At 44.0% G+C, this 14,617-nt stretch overlaps 2 protein-coding genes across 2 annotated transcripts; one reads left to right on the top strand and one right to left on the bottom strand.

The window, feature by feature from the left end:
* The first annotated feature begins 1,449 nt into the window (after window positions 1-1,449).
* LOC130293667 (uncharacterized) lies at window positions 1,450-6,753 on the top strand. Its single transcript, XM_056542650.1, has 3 exons — window positions 1,450-1,546; window positions 3,337-3,670; window positions 5,664-6,753. The coding sequence occupies exons 1-3, from the start codon at window positions 1,526-1,528 to the stop codon at window positions 6,488-6,490; spliced, it is 1,182 nt and encodes a 393-aa protein (XP_056398625.1). The 5' UTR covers window positions 1,450-1,525; the 3' UTR covers window positions 6,491-6,753.
* Window positions 6,754-8,177: 1,424 nt separating this feature from the next.
* Window positions 8,178-11,625, bottom strand: LOC130293211 (putative nuclease HARBI1). The gene is made up of 3 exons (XM_056541713.1): window positions 10,917-11,625; window positions 10,309-10,389; window positions 8,178-8,551 (listed from the first exon to the last, which is right to left on the bottom strand). The coding sequence occupies exons 1-3, from the start codon at window positions 11,623-11,625 to the stop codon at window positions 8,178-8,180; spliced, it is 1,164 nt and encodes a 387-aa protein (XP_056397688.1).
* Between the last annotated feature and the right edge of the window lie 2,992 nt (window positions 11,626-14,617).

The raw sequence follows: 14,617 nt of genomic DNA, 5'->3' as shown, positions 1-14,617 counted from the left end.
TTGGTGGAAGTGGGCTTACGATGTATTGATGTAACTAAAGTACCATCCGTTTCTTTTCAAATCAAAATGTCCAAGAAGGCCAGTTGATTCGATCCAATCTCGTAAGTAAAACGCAATCCGATATTGTTGGAATTGAGAGATGTCACAAATGCCTCAAAGGTTACTTTGGTACCTTGCCAAAGTATGAAGATATCGTCGATGAATCTGGCCCAAAGAAGGGCCATCTCACCGAACTCTTCACGTGGAGTGGCAAAAACTATGGTGGCCTCCCACCAGCCCAGGAGGAGATTGGCATATGTGGGGGCACAAGGGCTCCCCATTGCCGTCCCCCTGAGCTGGTGGAAGATCTTGCCATTGAAAAGAAAATAATTCCTTGTGAGTATGAATTCCAAAAGTTTAAGAATCAGCCGATTATGTGCCACCATATGGGTACCCCGAAAAGACAAAAAATACTCTACTGCCTGTAGACCTACATGATGAGGGATAGATGAGTACAGTGCTTCAACGTCTATACTCGTCATTGTTGTAGTGTCATCTATTGTAATACCCTCAATTTTTTGTAGTAGATCCATGGAGTCTCTGGTATAGGAGGGGAGTGCTAGTACAAATTCCCGTAAGATTTTATCCACATATATACCTAGGTTTTGTCCCAGACTACCTATCCCAGATACTATAGGGCGTCCCTTCAGGGGAGTGGTACCTTTGTGGATTTTCGGCAAGGCATAAAATGTCGCCAAAACCGGTGTCTTAGGAATTAGAAATTCAACTTCACCCTCACCTAGAAGTTTGTCATTTTTTGCCTGTATAATCAACTGCACAAGTTCCTGTTTGTATTGATTAGTCGGGTCACTAGGGAGAATCTCATACGTGGTTTTATCATCCAATTGACGGCACATCGATATATAATGTTGGCGATCCATCAATACTATGTTCCCCCCCTTATCAGCACATTTAATAATAAGCTCCTCATTGGACTGTAGTTGCTTAATAGCTGTTCTTTCAACCCTAGACATATTGAGGGACATTTATCAAAGTTTGCTTACATAGTCTTTTTTTTGGTGTTTTTTTTTTTACTTCATTTTTGCATTCGTGCGACAAATTTACTAACTTGTCGCACGGCTTTAGTAAATTTGTCGCACGTAGGTAAAAGCGGGTTTTTTGACTGACTGAAGTAAAATTTCCAGTCAGAGTTTCAGAAGGGTCACGGAGGTTCACTGCCACGTTTTCTGCCTCAAATTTTCTACTAAATATAGTAAATTCTGACCATCTTAGCCTCACAACTAGAAAACTTGTTGCTGTCATGTCACGAGTGGGAGGGAAAAGGGCTAGCAAACAAAAAAATGTTCCTCAGCCTACACCTGCAGAGGAAATCCTGCAAACGATGTCTGCTGCAATACCTAATCCACCATCCTTGCCATCATTGCTTGAAAATTCATCTCAGGAAGACACGGAACTTGTGGACACTATTGCCCCCCCCAAACAGCGTTTACGAAGTGTCAAAAAAAAAAATTATACCGATCAGGAAATGGAGATGCTTGTGGAAGAGGTAAATTTAAATTAAAACAACCTTTTTAAATGTTAACAAAGTTCCCCCAACGTTTATGAACTTTATCCTATGGCTATTTTTCATTTGGAATGGCTTTCCTTTTTCAGGCTAACTTTCACACTTTTGCAGCCTTCATTTCTAAAAAACACACAAAGCTTGCGCACATATGTTAATATAGATTAGTTGCAAAATGTAAAAAGACATCATGGACTGTGGATGATACTACAGTGTTTTTGAAATTGAAAGTGACTCCAGCTGTTGCCAAACTATAGCTTCTATCATGCCTAGACAACTAAAGACTGCCTGGGAATTCTGGAGGTTGTAGTTTTGCAACAGATGGAGGCACTCGGTTTGGGACCAAAAGATCTAGATCAATTCCCCCTACCCTGGGGCTCGTCAGCTGTAGCAAAACTACATCTCACAGCATGTCCGGATAGCCAAAGGCTGGCTGGCCATGCTGGGAGTAGTAGTTTGGCATCAGCAGGAGGCACTCTGATTGGGAGTCAATGTAGAGCACTTTCCCCAACCCAGAGGCTCTTCAGCTGTTGCAAAACTACAACTCCTAGCCTGTCCGGATAGCCAAAGGCTGTCAGGGCATGTTGGGAGTTATAGTACTGTAGTAGCTGGAGGCACTCTAAATAGCCAACAATGCTCTTGAGCACCTTTCTCTACCCTGTGGCTCTTCAGCTATTGCTACAGTACAACGCCGAGCATGCTTAGATAGCCTCATGCTGCTCTGGCAGGCAGGGAGTAGTCGTTTTGCAACAGCCACAGGCACTTGGAATGTGAAACTATACTCATGAGCACTTTACTCTATCCTGTTGATCCTCAGCTGGTACCGGTACTGGTTTAGCAACAGCTGTAGGCACCTTGATGGAGAAAAAAGGCTCAAGAGCACTTTCAATGACCCAGGTTGTCTTCCGATGTTGCACAACTACAAATCACAGCATGGCAAGATAGCAGAATGCAGTCCTGCCATGCTGGGAGGTGCACTTTTCCTAACAACTGGTGGCACTTTGAAGTGGCAACAATGTAGAACACATTCACGCACACCTAGCATTCTAGAGCCCTCGAGAACACACTATTCTAACTTTCAGGAGCTTACCTGTTCGGTCACAATTGCAGGCTTCCTCCGTAGATTGGGGCCATTCTTTGGTCTTGTGTGGTTGGGGGGTTTGTATGGGAGTTGTCGTTTTGCAACTGCTGGAGGCGCAGCACTGCTTTTCATGGATGATGTGACCTTCAAAGAATGATGGGGCTTGGAGTTTGCCAACCACCCCCCACCCCTCTGCCCTCCTAATCACTTCGGCCCTCCCCCTAGCCACTGCACACTCCAGTAGCCGGACACCCGTTACTGCTCGCACCCCGCCGGAGACTGCCTGTAAGAAGGCTGGGGGGTCTTGGAGGGTGCTGGGGCGAGTCAGCGGACTACAGTGAGGAGCATTGAGGAGCAGTGTTGGTGAGTGGCAGTGAGGCTCGGCAGGGGTGAGTGGCAGTGAGGAGCGCGGGGGAGTGTGGCAATGAGTAATGGCGGGGGTGAGTGGCAGTGATGAGCAGCGGGGTTGAGTGGCAGTGAGGAGCGGTGGGAAGAGTGGCAATGAGTAACGGCGGGGGTGAGTGGCAGTGAGGAGCGGCGGGGGAGATTATAATTAATTTAAATCAAAGCCTTAGTCAAAGGTACCATCACATCCAATTAATTAGCCTTAGAGGAAAGTTTTAAAGTCTTATTAAATTTTTGCAGAACCAATAATCCTTTTTTTTTTTTTTTTTTTTGGTATTTGCTTTCATAGGTTATAGGAAATTATAGCATTCTATTTCCCGGGAAAAACGATAAAATACCCATGATAACCCGGAATGCTGCTTGGACCTGCATTATGCAAAAAGTTAATTCCCTTGGAGTTGCGATGCGAACCATTCCTGAACTCAAAAAAAAATGGAGTGACTTGAAAAAAAAAGTTATAGCCAAAATGGCCAACATAGCACGATATGCAAGACAAACCGGCGGCGGCCCCAGCTGTCAGGAGGAACTCACTGAAATGGAGGAAAAAGTGGGTGCAACATGCAGCAAAGAACAAATCGAAGGTTTTGGGACAGTTGACGTATGCTTCAGTGCAATTAATCCATGTAAGTTCACGAATTTGATGAAGTGACAATCTTGTAAGGCTAGAACTCCCTGGAGGTTTGTGCCCAGCCTTCTTGGTGGGCTTAATACACCATAAAAAAAACTCCAGAAAAAGGGCAATACTTTGTCACTGTGTTTTGGCGTTTTTTATGGATTTTTGAATTGCCTTGTTGGCTTACTGTTGTTTATTTTATTTTAACACAACTGTAGCATTTATTATGATACACTTTAATGGGTAACATTAAAAAATTGTACATAAAAAAAGGTTTGCACAAAAATGTATGTTTGTAATAATGTTTAAAATAAAAGGGTATATGTATATTTAGGACTTTTGAAAATTTTGAAATATATTTGGAAGGTAATCCTACTACTCCCATCATGGAACACGCTTTTGTATGATAGGAGTAGTAGCACTTTCACTCACTGTCAGATCGCCCCGGCTGTCACATTAGTCTGCTGCGCCGATCCTCCAGTATACTCCCTAGGCTGGCCGCTATCCTCTGTAGCCCTGTCCTGCCATATATTTAGTAATATTCATATTTCCCAATAATATGTGATTGCCGAGAGGGTTCAAGAAAATCTCAACTGTATGGGAAATCAAATTATTAGGATATATACGGCAGGGATATTAGAAAAGTGGTCAGCCGGCTGACTGTATACTTTATATAGGATTAGCACAGCTGATGTCTAGAGTGACATCAGCTGTGGTTATTGATACAAGCACTCCCAATATGGAGCACACTGTGCTCCATGATGGGAGAGGTAGTACTTTTACAGATCACAACAGGTGTAAGTTATGTCACTTGTTGCAATCTATTAATGCAGGTGCTGCAGCTCCCATTAGGGAGCAGAGTGTGCGCCATGTTGAGGGTAGTGGTAGGCTACAGATAGGGACATATCACAGCGGGTGTCAGTAGTGAAACCCACTGCGATCATCCTTTTTCCATGAGATGTGGAGTGCTCCAGCACTCAACAGCTCTGCACTGTACTCTGGCCCGTCACGTAATAATTCACATTGCCTGCAGCAAACTGGAATTGGCTGAATGCTTTAAGACAAACCCAAGCCCCATTCACTGTGTGGCTAAAAAGTAACTGTAACATCATCCATCCCAACCAGTGCTTTGCATAAAGCTGTTGGAAAACTACAACACCCAGCATGCCCTGACAGCCGAAGGCTGTCCGGCCATGATGTGAGTGGGAGTTTTGCAACAGCAGGAGGCGCAGCACTGCTTTACATGATGGATGATGAGACATCCAAAGCATGATGGGGTTTGTAGTTTGAAAACACAACCGCCGCTCCACACTGTTCCTCCCTGTGGGCCGCTGCCTAGCCACCACCCTCCAGTAACCGGCCAGCCGTTAATGCTCTCACAACACTGGGGACTGCTGGTAAGGAGGCTGGGGGGGGGGGCTCGGATGGTGCAGGGACGAGACAACGGACCGCAGTGAGGAGCAGGGAGGAGCGGCGTGGGTGAGTGGCAGTGAGGAGCGCCAGGGGGGGAGTGGCAGTGATGAGCGGCGGGGGTGAGGAACAGTGAGGAGCGGCTGGGTTGAAGAGCTAAGAGGAGCGGCAGGGCTGTTGCAAAGCTCCAACCCCCATCATGCATAGACAGCCTTAGAGTGTCATACCATGCTTGCAGTTGTAGTTTCGCAGCTGGAGGCTCAGAAGTGCTTTAGATGGATGATTTTACAATTAATTAATGTTTCAGGCACTGAGTGTGGCTTGGGATTGGATGAAACCATTCAGCCAATCACAGCCAGTGGAAATAGGAATTAATAAGTGTTGGGGCCGAGTTCAGTGCTGAGATGTGCAGATCAGGAGCGCTGGAGTCCCAGCCAAAATGTGCATGTTAATTGGCCAACAGATATTATAAGTATGTGTGTGGAACATGAGGCCAAACTTGTATCAGTAAGTTACCTTTGGGACCAACAACAAAGTGTGACCTTTACCTTGCATCGGAACTATTAACAATCTGAGCCTATCATCTTCTTAAGGTCAAAGAGAAAACACAGAGGAAGACAACCTCTGCCCAGACAGTAATGAAGATAATGAGCCAGAGAACCTGGATCACCCGGACTATGATGTTTCAGAGTTAGTCCAAGTGAATCGGAACGAAAGTTTGACAGACACAGTGCCTAGCCGGGAACTTACTCTTCCATCAGATTTAGGACTGACCGTTGCACAAACTAATTTTTTGACCGAATATACCAAAGAACACATAAAATTCATGGCTCAAGTGGATCAAAGATTGTTAGGTCTTGAAAATGCCATGCTTAGACAAGGGGAAAAATTTATTGAGGGCTCAAATACTGTGTCAAAAGGGCTATCAAAAATTTCCACTCTGTTAGAAAAAATAATAGAGACCCAGAGTGTAAACCTAACAAATAACACCCAAACGACCCCTCAAATCCCACCCAACATAACAGAGTATATGGAGACAGTGCCGACAGAAAGCAGTTCAAGCACGACAACAACACCTTTGAGGGGTAGTATTGGAACAATCTCTCCTACACATTTAGGTGCTAGTTTTCCCTCATCACCATCATATGATGATGAAGATATTCAAATTTCACACAGTCCACTAGATTTAACAGTCACCAAAATGGACCATAATCCCCAAACATTAGTAGACCCACAAATAAGAGTGGAAACTACTGACCAACCACAATCAGCAGCTCAATTTCTCATGAGTTGCAAACAGGAACTTGCTTTGCCAACTAAATGTTCCACAACCTCCACACCCTGTGCAAATGTGAAAAAGTCCAACAAGAAAGGAGGGGACATTCTTTTCTCCAAAAACAAAACCCTTTCCAAAAAGTAATATGCTTTGCCCTCCAATATTATCGCTATTCTCCTAAACCAAGTTGGGAACAACTCCTTTTCCAAAGCACTCTGGGTATAATCTTTAACAACAACTAGGACACAGTTGTTGATGCAAGTTTGTTTGGTTTCTTAGATTTTTGGGAATGGGATATTTTTAGGCCCAAACAAACTAACTTAATCCCTTTTAAAAATTGACACTTCCAGGGAAATGTTATTCTTTTGCAAATTCTCCCCAATATAGTCCTAAACTTTCAACAAAAAATTATCACAAACCATAAATTAACTTTAATATTTAAAGGGGTAGTCCAGTGGTGAAAAACTTATCCCCTATCCTAAGGATAGGGGATAAGTTTGAGATCGTGGGGGGTCCGACCGCTGGGGCCCCCTGCGATCTCTCTGTACGGGGCCCCGGCTCTCCGCCGAGATAGCGGGTGTCGACCCACGCACGAGGCGGCGGCCGACACGCCCCCTCAATACATCTCTATGGCAGAGCCGGAGATTGCCGAAGGCAGCGCTTCGGCTCGGCCATAGAGTTGTATTGAGGGGGCGTGTCGGCCGCCGCCTCGTGCGGAGGTCGACACGCCCCCTTCCAGCGGGCTGTCGGGGCTCCGTACAGGAGATCGCGGGGGGCCCCAGGGGTCGGACCCCCCGCGATCTGCAACTTATCCCCTATCCTTAGGATAGGGGATAAGTTGCTCACCACTGAATCACCACTGGACTACTCCTTTAACTTATTTTAAATTGATTAATTTAGCCACTGTCTCTAACTTGAATGAAAAAACCATTACAACTAAAGGAATTCAAATTTACATTATTCTTTTGTGCCCCAGTTTATTTGAAGAAATAAAATTCCGATTAATTTCCCTGTGATTTCAAAAAAGAAAGGATCTCTCAATGTTTCTCATTCCTGTTGGCTTTCTGGTTTTCAGGGGCTTGAAATGGGAATAATTTGATATAGTTGGTTAAAGTTGGCGGTTAATAGTGAAGCACAAGGATTTCATGTGCTATGAACTACAATGTTACCCAGGCTTGGAGTGTGGGTGATGATGATACAAGTGTTTCTTAATTATTGGAAAATGGTGCATCGTTTCGAAGATTATTTCTTGTAAATTCATTACAATGCAGACTTGGGGCACAGTGGGATGTTCGCCTCTACTGCTGAGCTAAATGCCTTACAATAACAGATAAATAAATATAAAGATTTTTTCAAAAATGCTGCACCGTTTGTCTGGTCAGAAGAAGCATTGTAAACAGCAGCACCCGCAATCCAAGCCACGCTAACAGGTTTAGTGCGTGAAATGTAGTGGACATTTGTTTACTGATCCAATAATTTGGATGGTTTACATTAGGAAATTCCATGCATTGATTAAACATTAAATGAAATGTTTCAGTTTATCCATGCTTGCATGTAATGTTTGGTTAGTGATTAAAAACAATACACAAAACAGTTTGATCTTTTTTTTTTAATTAGTTGACTGAAAACGTTTCCTGAACAATATCACAACATACACATTCACAACAGAGAGGATCTTCATGGAAGCAACTAGCATTTTGAAAATTTATGAGTTTGGCCACTAATTAAAAAGATGAAGCAGGCAGATTAAAGGAATAAGGAATGAAGTTAGTTTGGCTAGAGGATTAGTAAAGGATGCAATGGGGACATGGCAAAGTCTCTGGTACACTAACTAATGTCGAAAAAAATTCCGTGCAATCTCATCACGTTTTGTATTTCCAGGTTGGTTTGTTTCAGAATCCCAAACGTTGGCACAGTCCAGCGGCTCTCGAAGATCTGAGGCAATCTCCACAGGGATTTTGTGGAGTAAGGCGAGATTATGCAGAACCGCGCATGCAAGGATAATTTTTCCCACCAGTAAAGGCTTATATAGCATAGCTCCTCCAGTAACATCTAGACATCGAAATCGGGATTTCCATTGACCAAATACCCTTTCGATAAGACTACGTGTTCTCCTATGGGCCAAATTAAATTTTTGATGAGCTTCATTTCTAGGAAATAGATACGGGGTTAACAGCCATGTAGTGAGTCCATAGCCATTATCTCCTGGACAAATTAAGAGGGAGACAAAACAATGATTACATTTTAGGTTTTTTTGTTATGACAAAACAATCCCAAACAGGGTGCTTCAAGCTCTTACAAATATCAAAGCATGCCTGGACAGTTAATGGTTGTCTTGTAATATTGGTATTGGGTGATTTGCATCAGCTGGAGCCTCAATTTTGAAAAACAGTGGCATTACAGTCATTTAAAATTTTAATTGGAGTGGGGGTAGTGGGTAGGAAGCGTTGTGGTATTTTATTATTTTTTTTAGAAATTAACTTTTATATTTTGTAAAGTGTAGCGTTCAGTTTTTAGGGACCAGTCACATGGTCAGGCGATCTTACCAATTTTCCCGCTGAAGGTTGAGCAGCCGTTTCAATTTGGCAACAACTGGCAGCAGGATAATGTAATTGGAAACCGGGCCCATGTGAATGTACCCTGTACACTCACGAGAGGGGGGGCAAAGCTCCAGCAGTAGCAAATCAACATTTACAAGTTTGCCCTCTTGTTGTCCGTGCATGCCGAGGCTTAGAGTGATGCAAATGCTAGTGCAACCCTTTTTGCCAAATAAATGAGTGTTATAAACTTAACTCAATGATTTTCTAACAGAGAGCCTAAAGCAGTTGACACATTAAAACTCACAGCATTTTAGACCGTGCCTGCTGGTAGTTAACAGTGCATGCTGGGAGTTCTAGTTTAGCAAATGCTGCAGTCACATGCGTACAAACAAACGAATTAATGAAAATGAGATTGATCCCCAACCAGTGTGACTCTAGTTTGGGTCAAAAAACTAATCCCAGCATGTCTAGAAAGCTGAAGGGCTGAATGGGAGTATAAGTTTGCCAACAGCTGGACACGAGCAGTTTGCAACACACCGTGTAGTTTTGTCCACCAAGAAGCCCGCCAGATGTTTATAATGTACAACTACAAGCATGCTATAAGTAGGAGTTTGACAACATCTTTCGAGCAAGATGTTTCACAACCTTAAACTCCCAGAATGTCTGAGCATGCTTGAAGCTGGATGTCAGCAACATCTGGAGGACTGTAGTTTTTCATAAACTGCATTAGTGGATAGAACGATATGCACTTGAAGATGTTTCTAACCTAACACTCAAAGCATTGCGACATGGGCTCCTTGCAGTCTGTGAGTAGTTGTTCCCAACATCTGAAGGGCAAGTTTTTAACGCATTACAAATCACAGCATGTCTGTCCATTCTCGCCATGTTTGGAGGTGCAGCTTTTAATAATATGTAGGGGCACACAGGTTCAAAAATTAGGGTCCACAAGATGTAGCAAAACTGCTACTCTCAGGCATGGCCAGATGCCAAGGGCTGTCTGGGAATGCTGGGAGATGTAGTATACAGAGTCCCAATGCAGCAATGCATTTTGTATTATGGCAGCGAGCATTGCAGGAAAGGGTCCAACCAAGGCTGGAGAGGAACTCATGCATTTCCGCCGCAGCCATATTTATAGCCCGGGTCCAGGTCTACATGGACAAAGTAAGTATAGGGTGGGTGTCCCCGCACTACCCCATCCCCAGCAGTGTCATCTTGTCTGACTCCCTACAATTGTGTGTGCCGATGGAGCTTTGTGTTTGTTTGTCTTTGGGTGACCTTTGGAGGGTAGCCGTATGGTGTGCTGGGGAGCACATGATTGTGGAAATGTTATGCCCATGCAATATGTTTGGTGAATGCTGCTTTAGGGAGAGTACACAATGTGGCCTTTGTCAAGGAGAGAGTGATTAACTAATCTCCACACACCTTGGCTGCAAGAGAGATTATCTATCATCATGCAAGAGCGTTTAGCTTTATCAGCCATGTGTCGAGGTGGCCAATCCAACCCTGCAAAACAGGGCAGCGTTAGTGTGAACCTCACACATGGCGTTAGTACAAAAGCTGCTGCAGAACTTTTGTTTTACAACAACACTGTCATGTTAGAAATGTACTGTGCATAATTAGTAACTGTTGACATGGCTTCCTGATTACACAACTAAGCTACCCAACTGTGTTGCTACCTGTAAACCGCACGGTCAGTTTTCATCTCCTTCTAACATGCAAAGAATTACTCACACTTCTAACATACAAGAAACTACACTAATTCGTCAACAGGTCAGCTCAGTAATCCCTCCAGTCTAGTTCAGGACCTAATGCTTGTTTCTGTAGTTACGACGTGCACACAGGGATGTATAGTGGTGGCCGTATCGGAATATGTGGGATGCCTTCACCATCCATGTTGGACTCAGTCACAGGCAGGTAAGGGGATTTGCTAACTGTGAACACTTTCTTGATTAAAAATATTCTTCAGACTAATAAAAATGGGTTTTAAAAGCTGTCTGAGAGAAATCACAAACTGATCAAAATTTACTTACCCAACAAAACATCCTCATTAAAGTATACAGTTTTAAAGAGATTTCCAATTCCACTGGAATTTAATATAAAAGAATCATGAGTGCCCCCAGGATATCTTGCCACTATATCAAGGATTTCGCCATCGGGGCCACATATAACTTGTACATTGATTGAATGAAACATTTTTCTATTCCGATAGCTTTGCTCGCTAGCACTTGGTGGAAGAATGGCAATGTGTGTGCAATCGATAAGGCCCACAGTCAATGGCATTCCGAATTTATTGAAGAACTGCTCCTTAATTTTTGCACGTTCGTCTGCAGTATAGGGAAAACGCACGTATTGATTGCTAATTTTTCCAATGGCCTCAACCACCTGTCTTAAAATCCTGCTGAAAGTGGGTTGCGTGAAACCCAACTTTCCAGCAATACAATACTGAAATGAGCCACTGGCAAGAAAGTGTAAAACGGCAATTAATTTTGTCATCCCAGGAATTGCATTACTGCGTTGGGTCTTGCTGTCAAGGTTTTCTTTTATCTCGTCATATAATTGTTGTATGGCAAATTTGCTGAGGCGGCAATGTTGCAAAACTTCATCTTCAGTAAAAGAATCCAGTGATAGTCTCTCTTTAAATATGCGCGGATTTCGACTTTGAATTGGACGAACTGGCTGGGTAGCTTGGAGCAGCATGTTTTGGCCTCGAACAATTACAAAGGGTACTAATGCATCCATTTTCCCAATCTTGCAACCTGTTCCAACACAAAGCATTTTGAAAAAAAGTTTTAGTGTTCATTCTTTTCTGGTTGTTTTCCCTAATGTTACAATACAATTTAAACTATGCCAAATCAAGGTTAAGCTCAGAAGATGCACAACGAGTCCGCCTTGGTTGTTGCTCAATAATCCCAGTAATGTAAAATTCTATGCTTTACAAAAGGAAACCAGATGAACAGTGTGTTATGGTCTTTACATTCAATTTAAACAGGGGGAAATCAACCGGATTCCACACATTTTCATGAGATTCTTTTTTTTTTTGGTTAAAAGAGGCACAATTACTGTGGGATAATGGGTAGGCAAGCGTGGAGGAGCAATGCAGGGGCTGTTTTGGTTGGGGGGGTTAAGGTGTGAAACTTAGCAATATGCATTGTTTAAGTGCAAACAAATAGTCACGGTGAATGACTGATATATTATTTCCAAAGTTACAATTAAAAAATTTGAGATAAATGTTTGATAAGCTCGGAGTCAGCAGGGGCATGCCAAAGCTATGTCTAGCCAGTTGTGGCTCATAGCTGTCTAGAGAGGAGGACCAAAGTTTGTCCCAAGATTAAAGGAGTAGTCCAGTGGTGATTCAGTGGTGAGCAACTTATCCCTTATCCTAAGGATAGGGGATAAGTTGCAGATCGCGGGGGGTCCGACCATTGGGGCCCCCCGAGATCTCCTGTATGGAGCCCCGACAGCCGGCGGGAAGGGGGCGTGTCGACCTCTGCACGAGGCGGCGGCCGACACGCCCCCTCAATACAACTCTATGGCAGAGTCGAAGCGCTGCCTTCGGCAATCTCCGGTTCTGCCATAGAGATGTATTGAGGGGGCATGTCGGCCGCCGCTTCGTGCGGGGGTCGACACCCGCTAGCTCGGCGGAGAGCCGGGGACCCGTACAGAGAGATCGCAGGGGGCCCCAGCGGTCGGACCCCCGCAAACTCAAACTTATCCCCTATCCTTAGGATAGGGGATAAGTTTTTCACCACTGGACTACCCCTTTAACTAGTGCGATCTGTTGAGGCAGGGAGTGGCATTAGGGAGCATCATGACACATGTTGTTGTAGGGGTGCCAGTTGATTGTGTCTCCAAACTTCATGAGTTTTTGCTTATCTTCCGAGGTCAAGGGTTCGCTTGCTTTCTGTACTATTTTTAAGCGTTTTTTAACCTATCTACAGGATAGGGGATAAGTGTTTGAACTTGGGGGGTCCGACCCCTTGGAGTGAACATGATCTCCCTTAACCGAGCACTGCCATTTTCGGTCAGAGTGACCCCTAAGGCGCATCGCGTCGACCATGATGTTAAAGGTGATGCCCCTTTTATGACGTGACCACATACAGTTTAATGTGCAAGGTGGTGAGGCTCGAAGGCAGCAGCTTAATCATTTTGCGCTGTTGCCTAGCAGTTAATTTGATGGGCACGACATATAAAAGCATCGTATGTCCATTTGATTTTATGTCGGGGCCATAGCATGTTGGGGTGTTACTGTATATAAATCTATATATACATATATATATATATATATATATATATATATATATATATATACGTGTGCAATGTGAGTTTGTGCATTACGGTGCACGTCCTAATACAATAGGCTGGGCACGCTTATGCCTTTAACGTACAGTCATAGGTGATTGGGTTAAAAATTTAATATTATGGTCCATCTGCTTTGGGTGTTGATTTTTGGGGGGTTGGGGGGGAATCTTAAACCATTTTAGGACATTAATGGTTAAAATAGGTTTTGCATTGGCTTTTAAGGTAACTAAACGGAGACAATGCACGCATTTCGGAGTTTGTCTAATTCCTTATACGCCTATTTTTTATCTATGGTGTAAAAGAATTATCAATATTGTCCACTTTCATGCTTTTAAGTATAATTGTTTGTTTTACCTTTATTAAGGAATTGTAATTTACCTTTGGCTGGCTTAGTTGTTGACTTTGAATATAATTTTGTGTTTTGGTGGAGAGGCTCAAAATGCCACAATGGCTGCAGTCTCCTGTTCAATTTCTCTCACAGTGTTTCGTGCGACAATTAAGGGCGCAACTGCGTAGCGAATGTTGCAAGAAGGTGAAAACGCATTACCCCTTAACCAATGAAATTGCAGAACATACAGTAGCCAATAGACAAGCAGGAAGCCCAAAAAAAACTTCTAGAAGACGCCAGAAGACAGCTACGCAGTCAGAAGAGGATCAGACGGAGAGAAGCCAGTTTGGAAACCAATGATACTGCAACCCAGGTAAGTCTGATCTGACTGCCACCACCCGGTGTACTTAATTGACACAATTAGTTTGTCCTTTTCTGTTAACTAAAGCAGCAAAAATTATTTAATGAAAGTGAGTTAGAGCCATGCCCTCAACTTAATCATTCCCCGCTCATTCGCACCCACATAATTTCACCATGTCTCATCCCCCCCTCATTATTTCACCCTGTCTCATCATCCCCCATCATGTTCCTGCTATGGCATCCAGTGGTCTGCAACAAGCGGACCGCCAGCAGTTGCAAAACTCCTACTCCCAGCATGCCCGGACAGCCAACTGCTGTCCGGGCATGCTGGGAGTTGTAGTTTTGCTTCATCTGGAGGTCCACAGGTTGAAGATCACTCTTCCCCTTTCCTTTCTTGTCTGCACTTCTGCTGTCTTGCGGTCAGTGAAGCAGATGAGTTAGGTCCTCAAGTGATGCTGCACAGAGAAGCCGGCATATAACAAAACTCATCTGCTTCACTGACCCCGCAAGACCCTCCACCTTAGCTGCCGAAGCGCAGCCAAATAAAGAAAATAAACTAAACAGACCTGGGCACTGTACGGCCCGCGGGCCACATGCTGCCCTTTGATTGGCTCTGACAGGCCCGCGCTGACTGTCGGCCGTACAATGCCCAGGTCTGCACCAGTCTGTGCACTGAGCTCCCGTGCGATGACAGGAAGAGGGAGGGGGCGTGCACTCTCTCCCCTCCCCCGCCTCCTCTCTGCC

Source organism: Hyla sarda, chromosome 10, assembly GCF_029499605.1.
Source record: "Hyla sarda isolate aHylSar1 chromosome 10, aHylSar1.hap1, whole genome shotgun sequence".
Taxonomy (NCBI): domain Eukaryota; kingdom Metazoa; phylum Chordata; class Amphibia; order Anura; family Hylidae; genus Hyla; species Hyla sarda.
The sequence above is the reverse complement of the archived record's forward strand: the minus strand, read 5'-3'. Positions and strand labels throughout refer to the sequence as shown.

Bases quoted from the DNA above. Each gene is read 5' to 3' on its own strand.
- LOC130293211 (XM_056541713.1), bottom strand. From the start codon at position 11,625: ATGGATGCATTAGTACCCTTTGTAATTGTTCGAGGCCAAAACATGCTG. The intron at 10,390-10,916 runs GTAAGTAAATTT...CCTGTTTTGCAG, and splicing joins TAATGAGGATGTTTTGTTGG to GGTTGGATTGGCCACCTCGA. The intron at 8,552-10,308 runs GTGTGTGGAGAT...TAATTTGTCCAG, and splicing joins TAATCTCTCTTGCAGCCAAG to GAGATAATGGCTATGGACTC.
- LOC130293667 (XM_056542650.1), top strand. From the start codon at position 1,526: ATGGAGATGCTTGTGGAAGAG. The intron at 1,547-3,336 runs GTAAATTTAAAT...TTGCTTTCATAG, and splicing joins TGGAGATGCTTGTGGAAGAG to GTTATAGGAAATTATAGCAT. The intron at 3,671-5,663 runs GTAAGTTCACGA...CATCTTCTTAAG, and splicing joins CTTCAGTGCAATTAATCCAT to GTCAAAGAGAAAACACAGAG.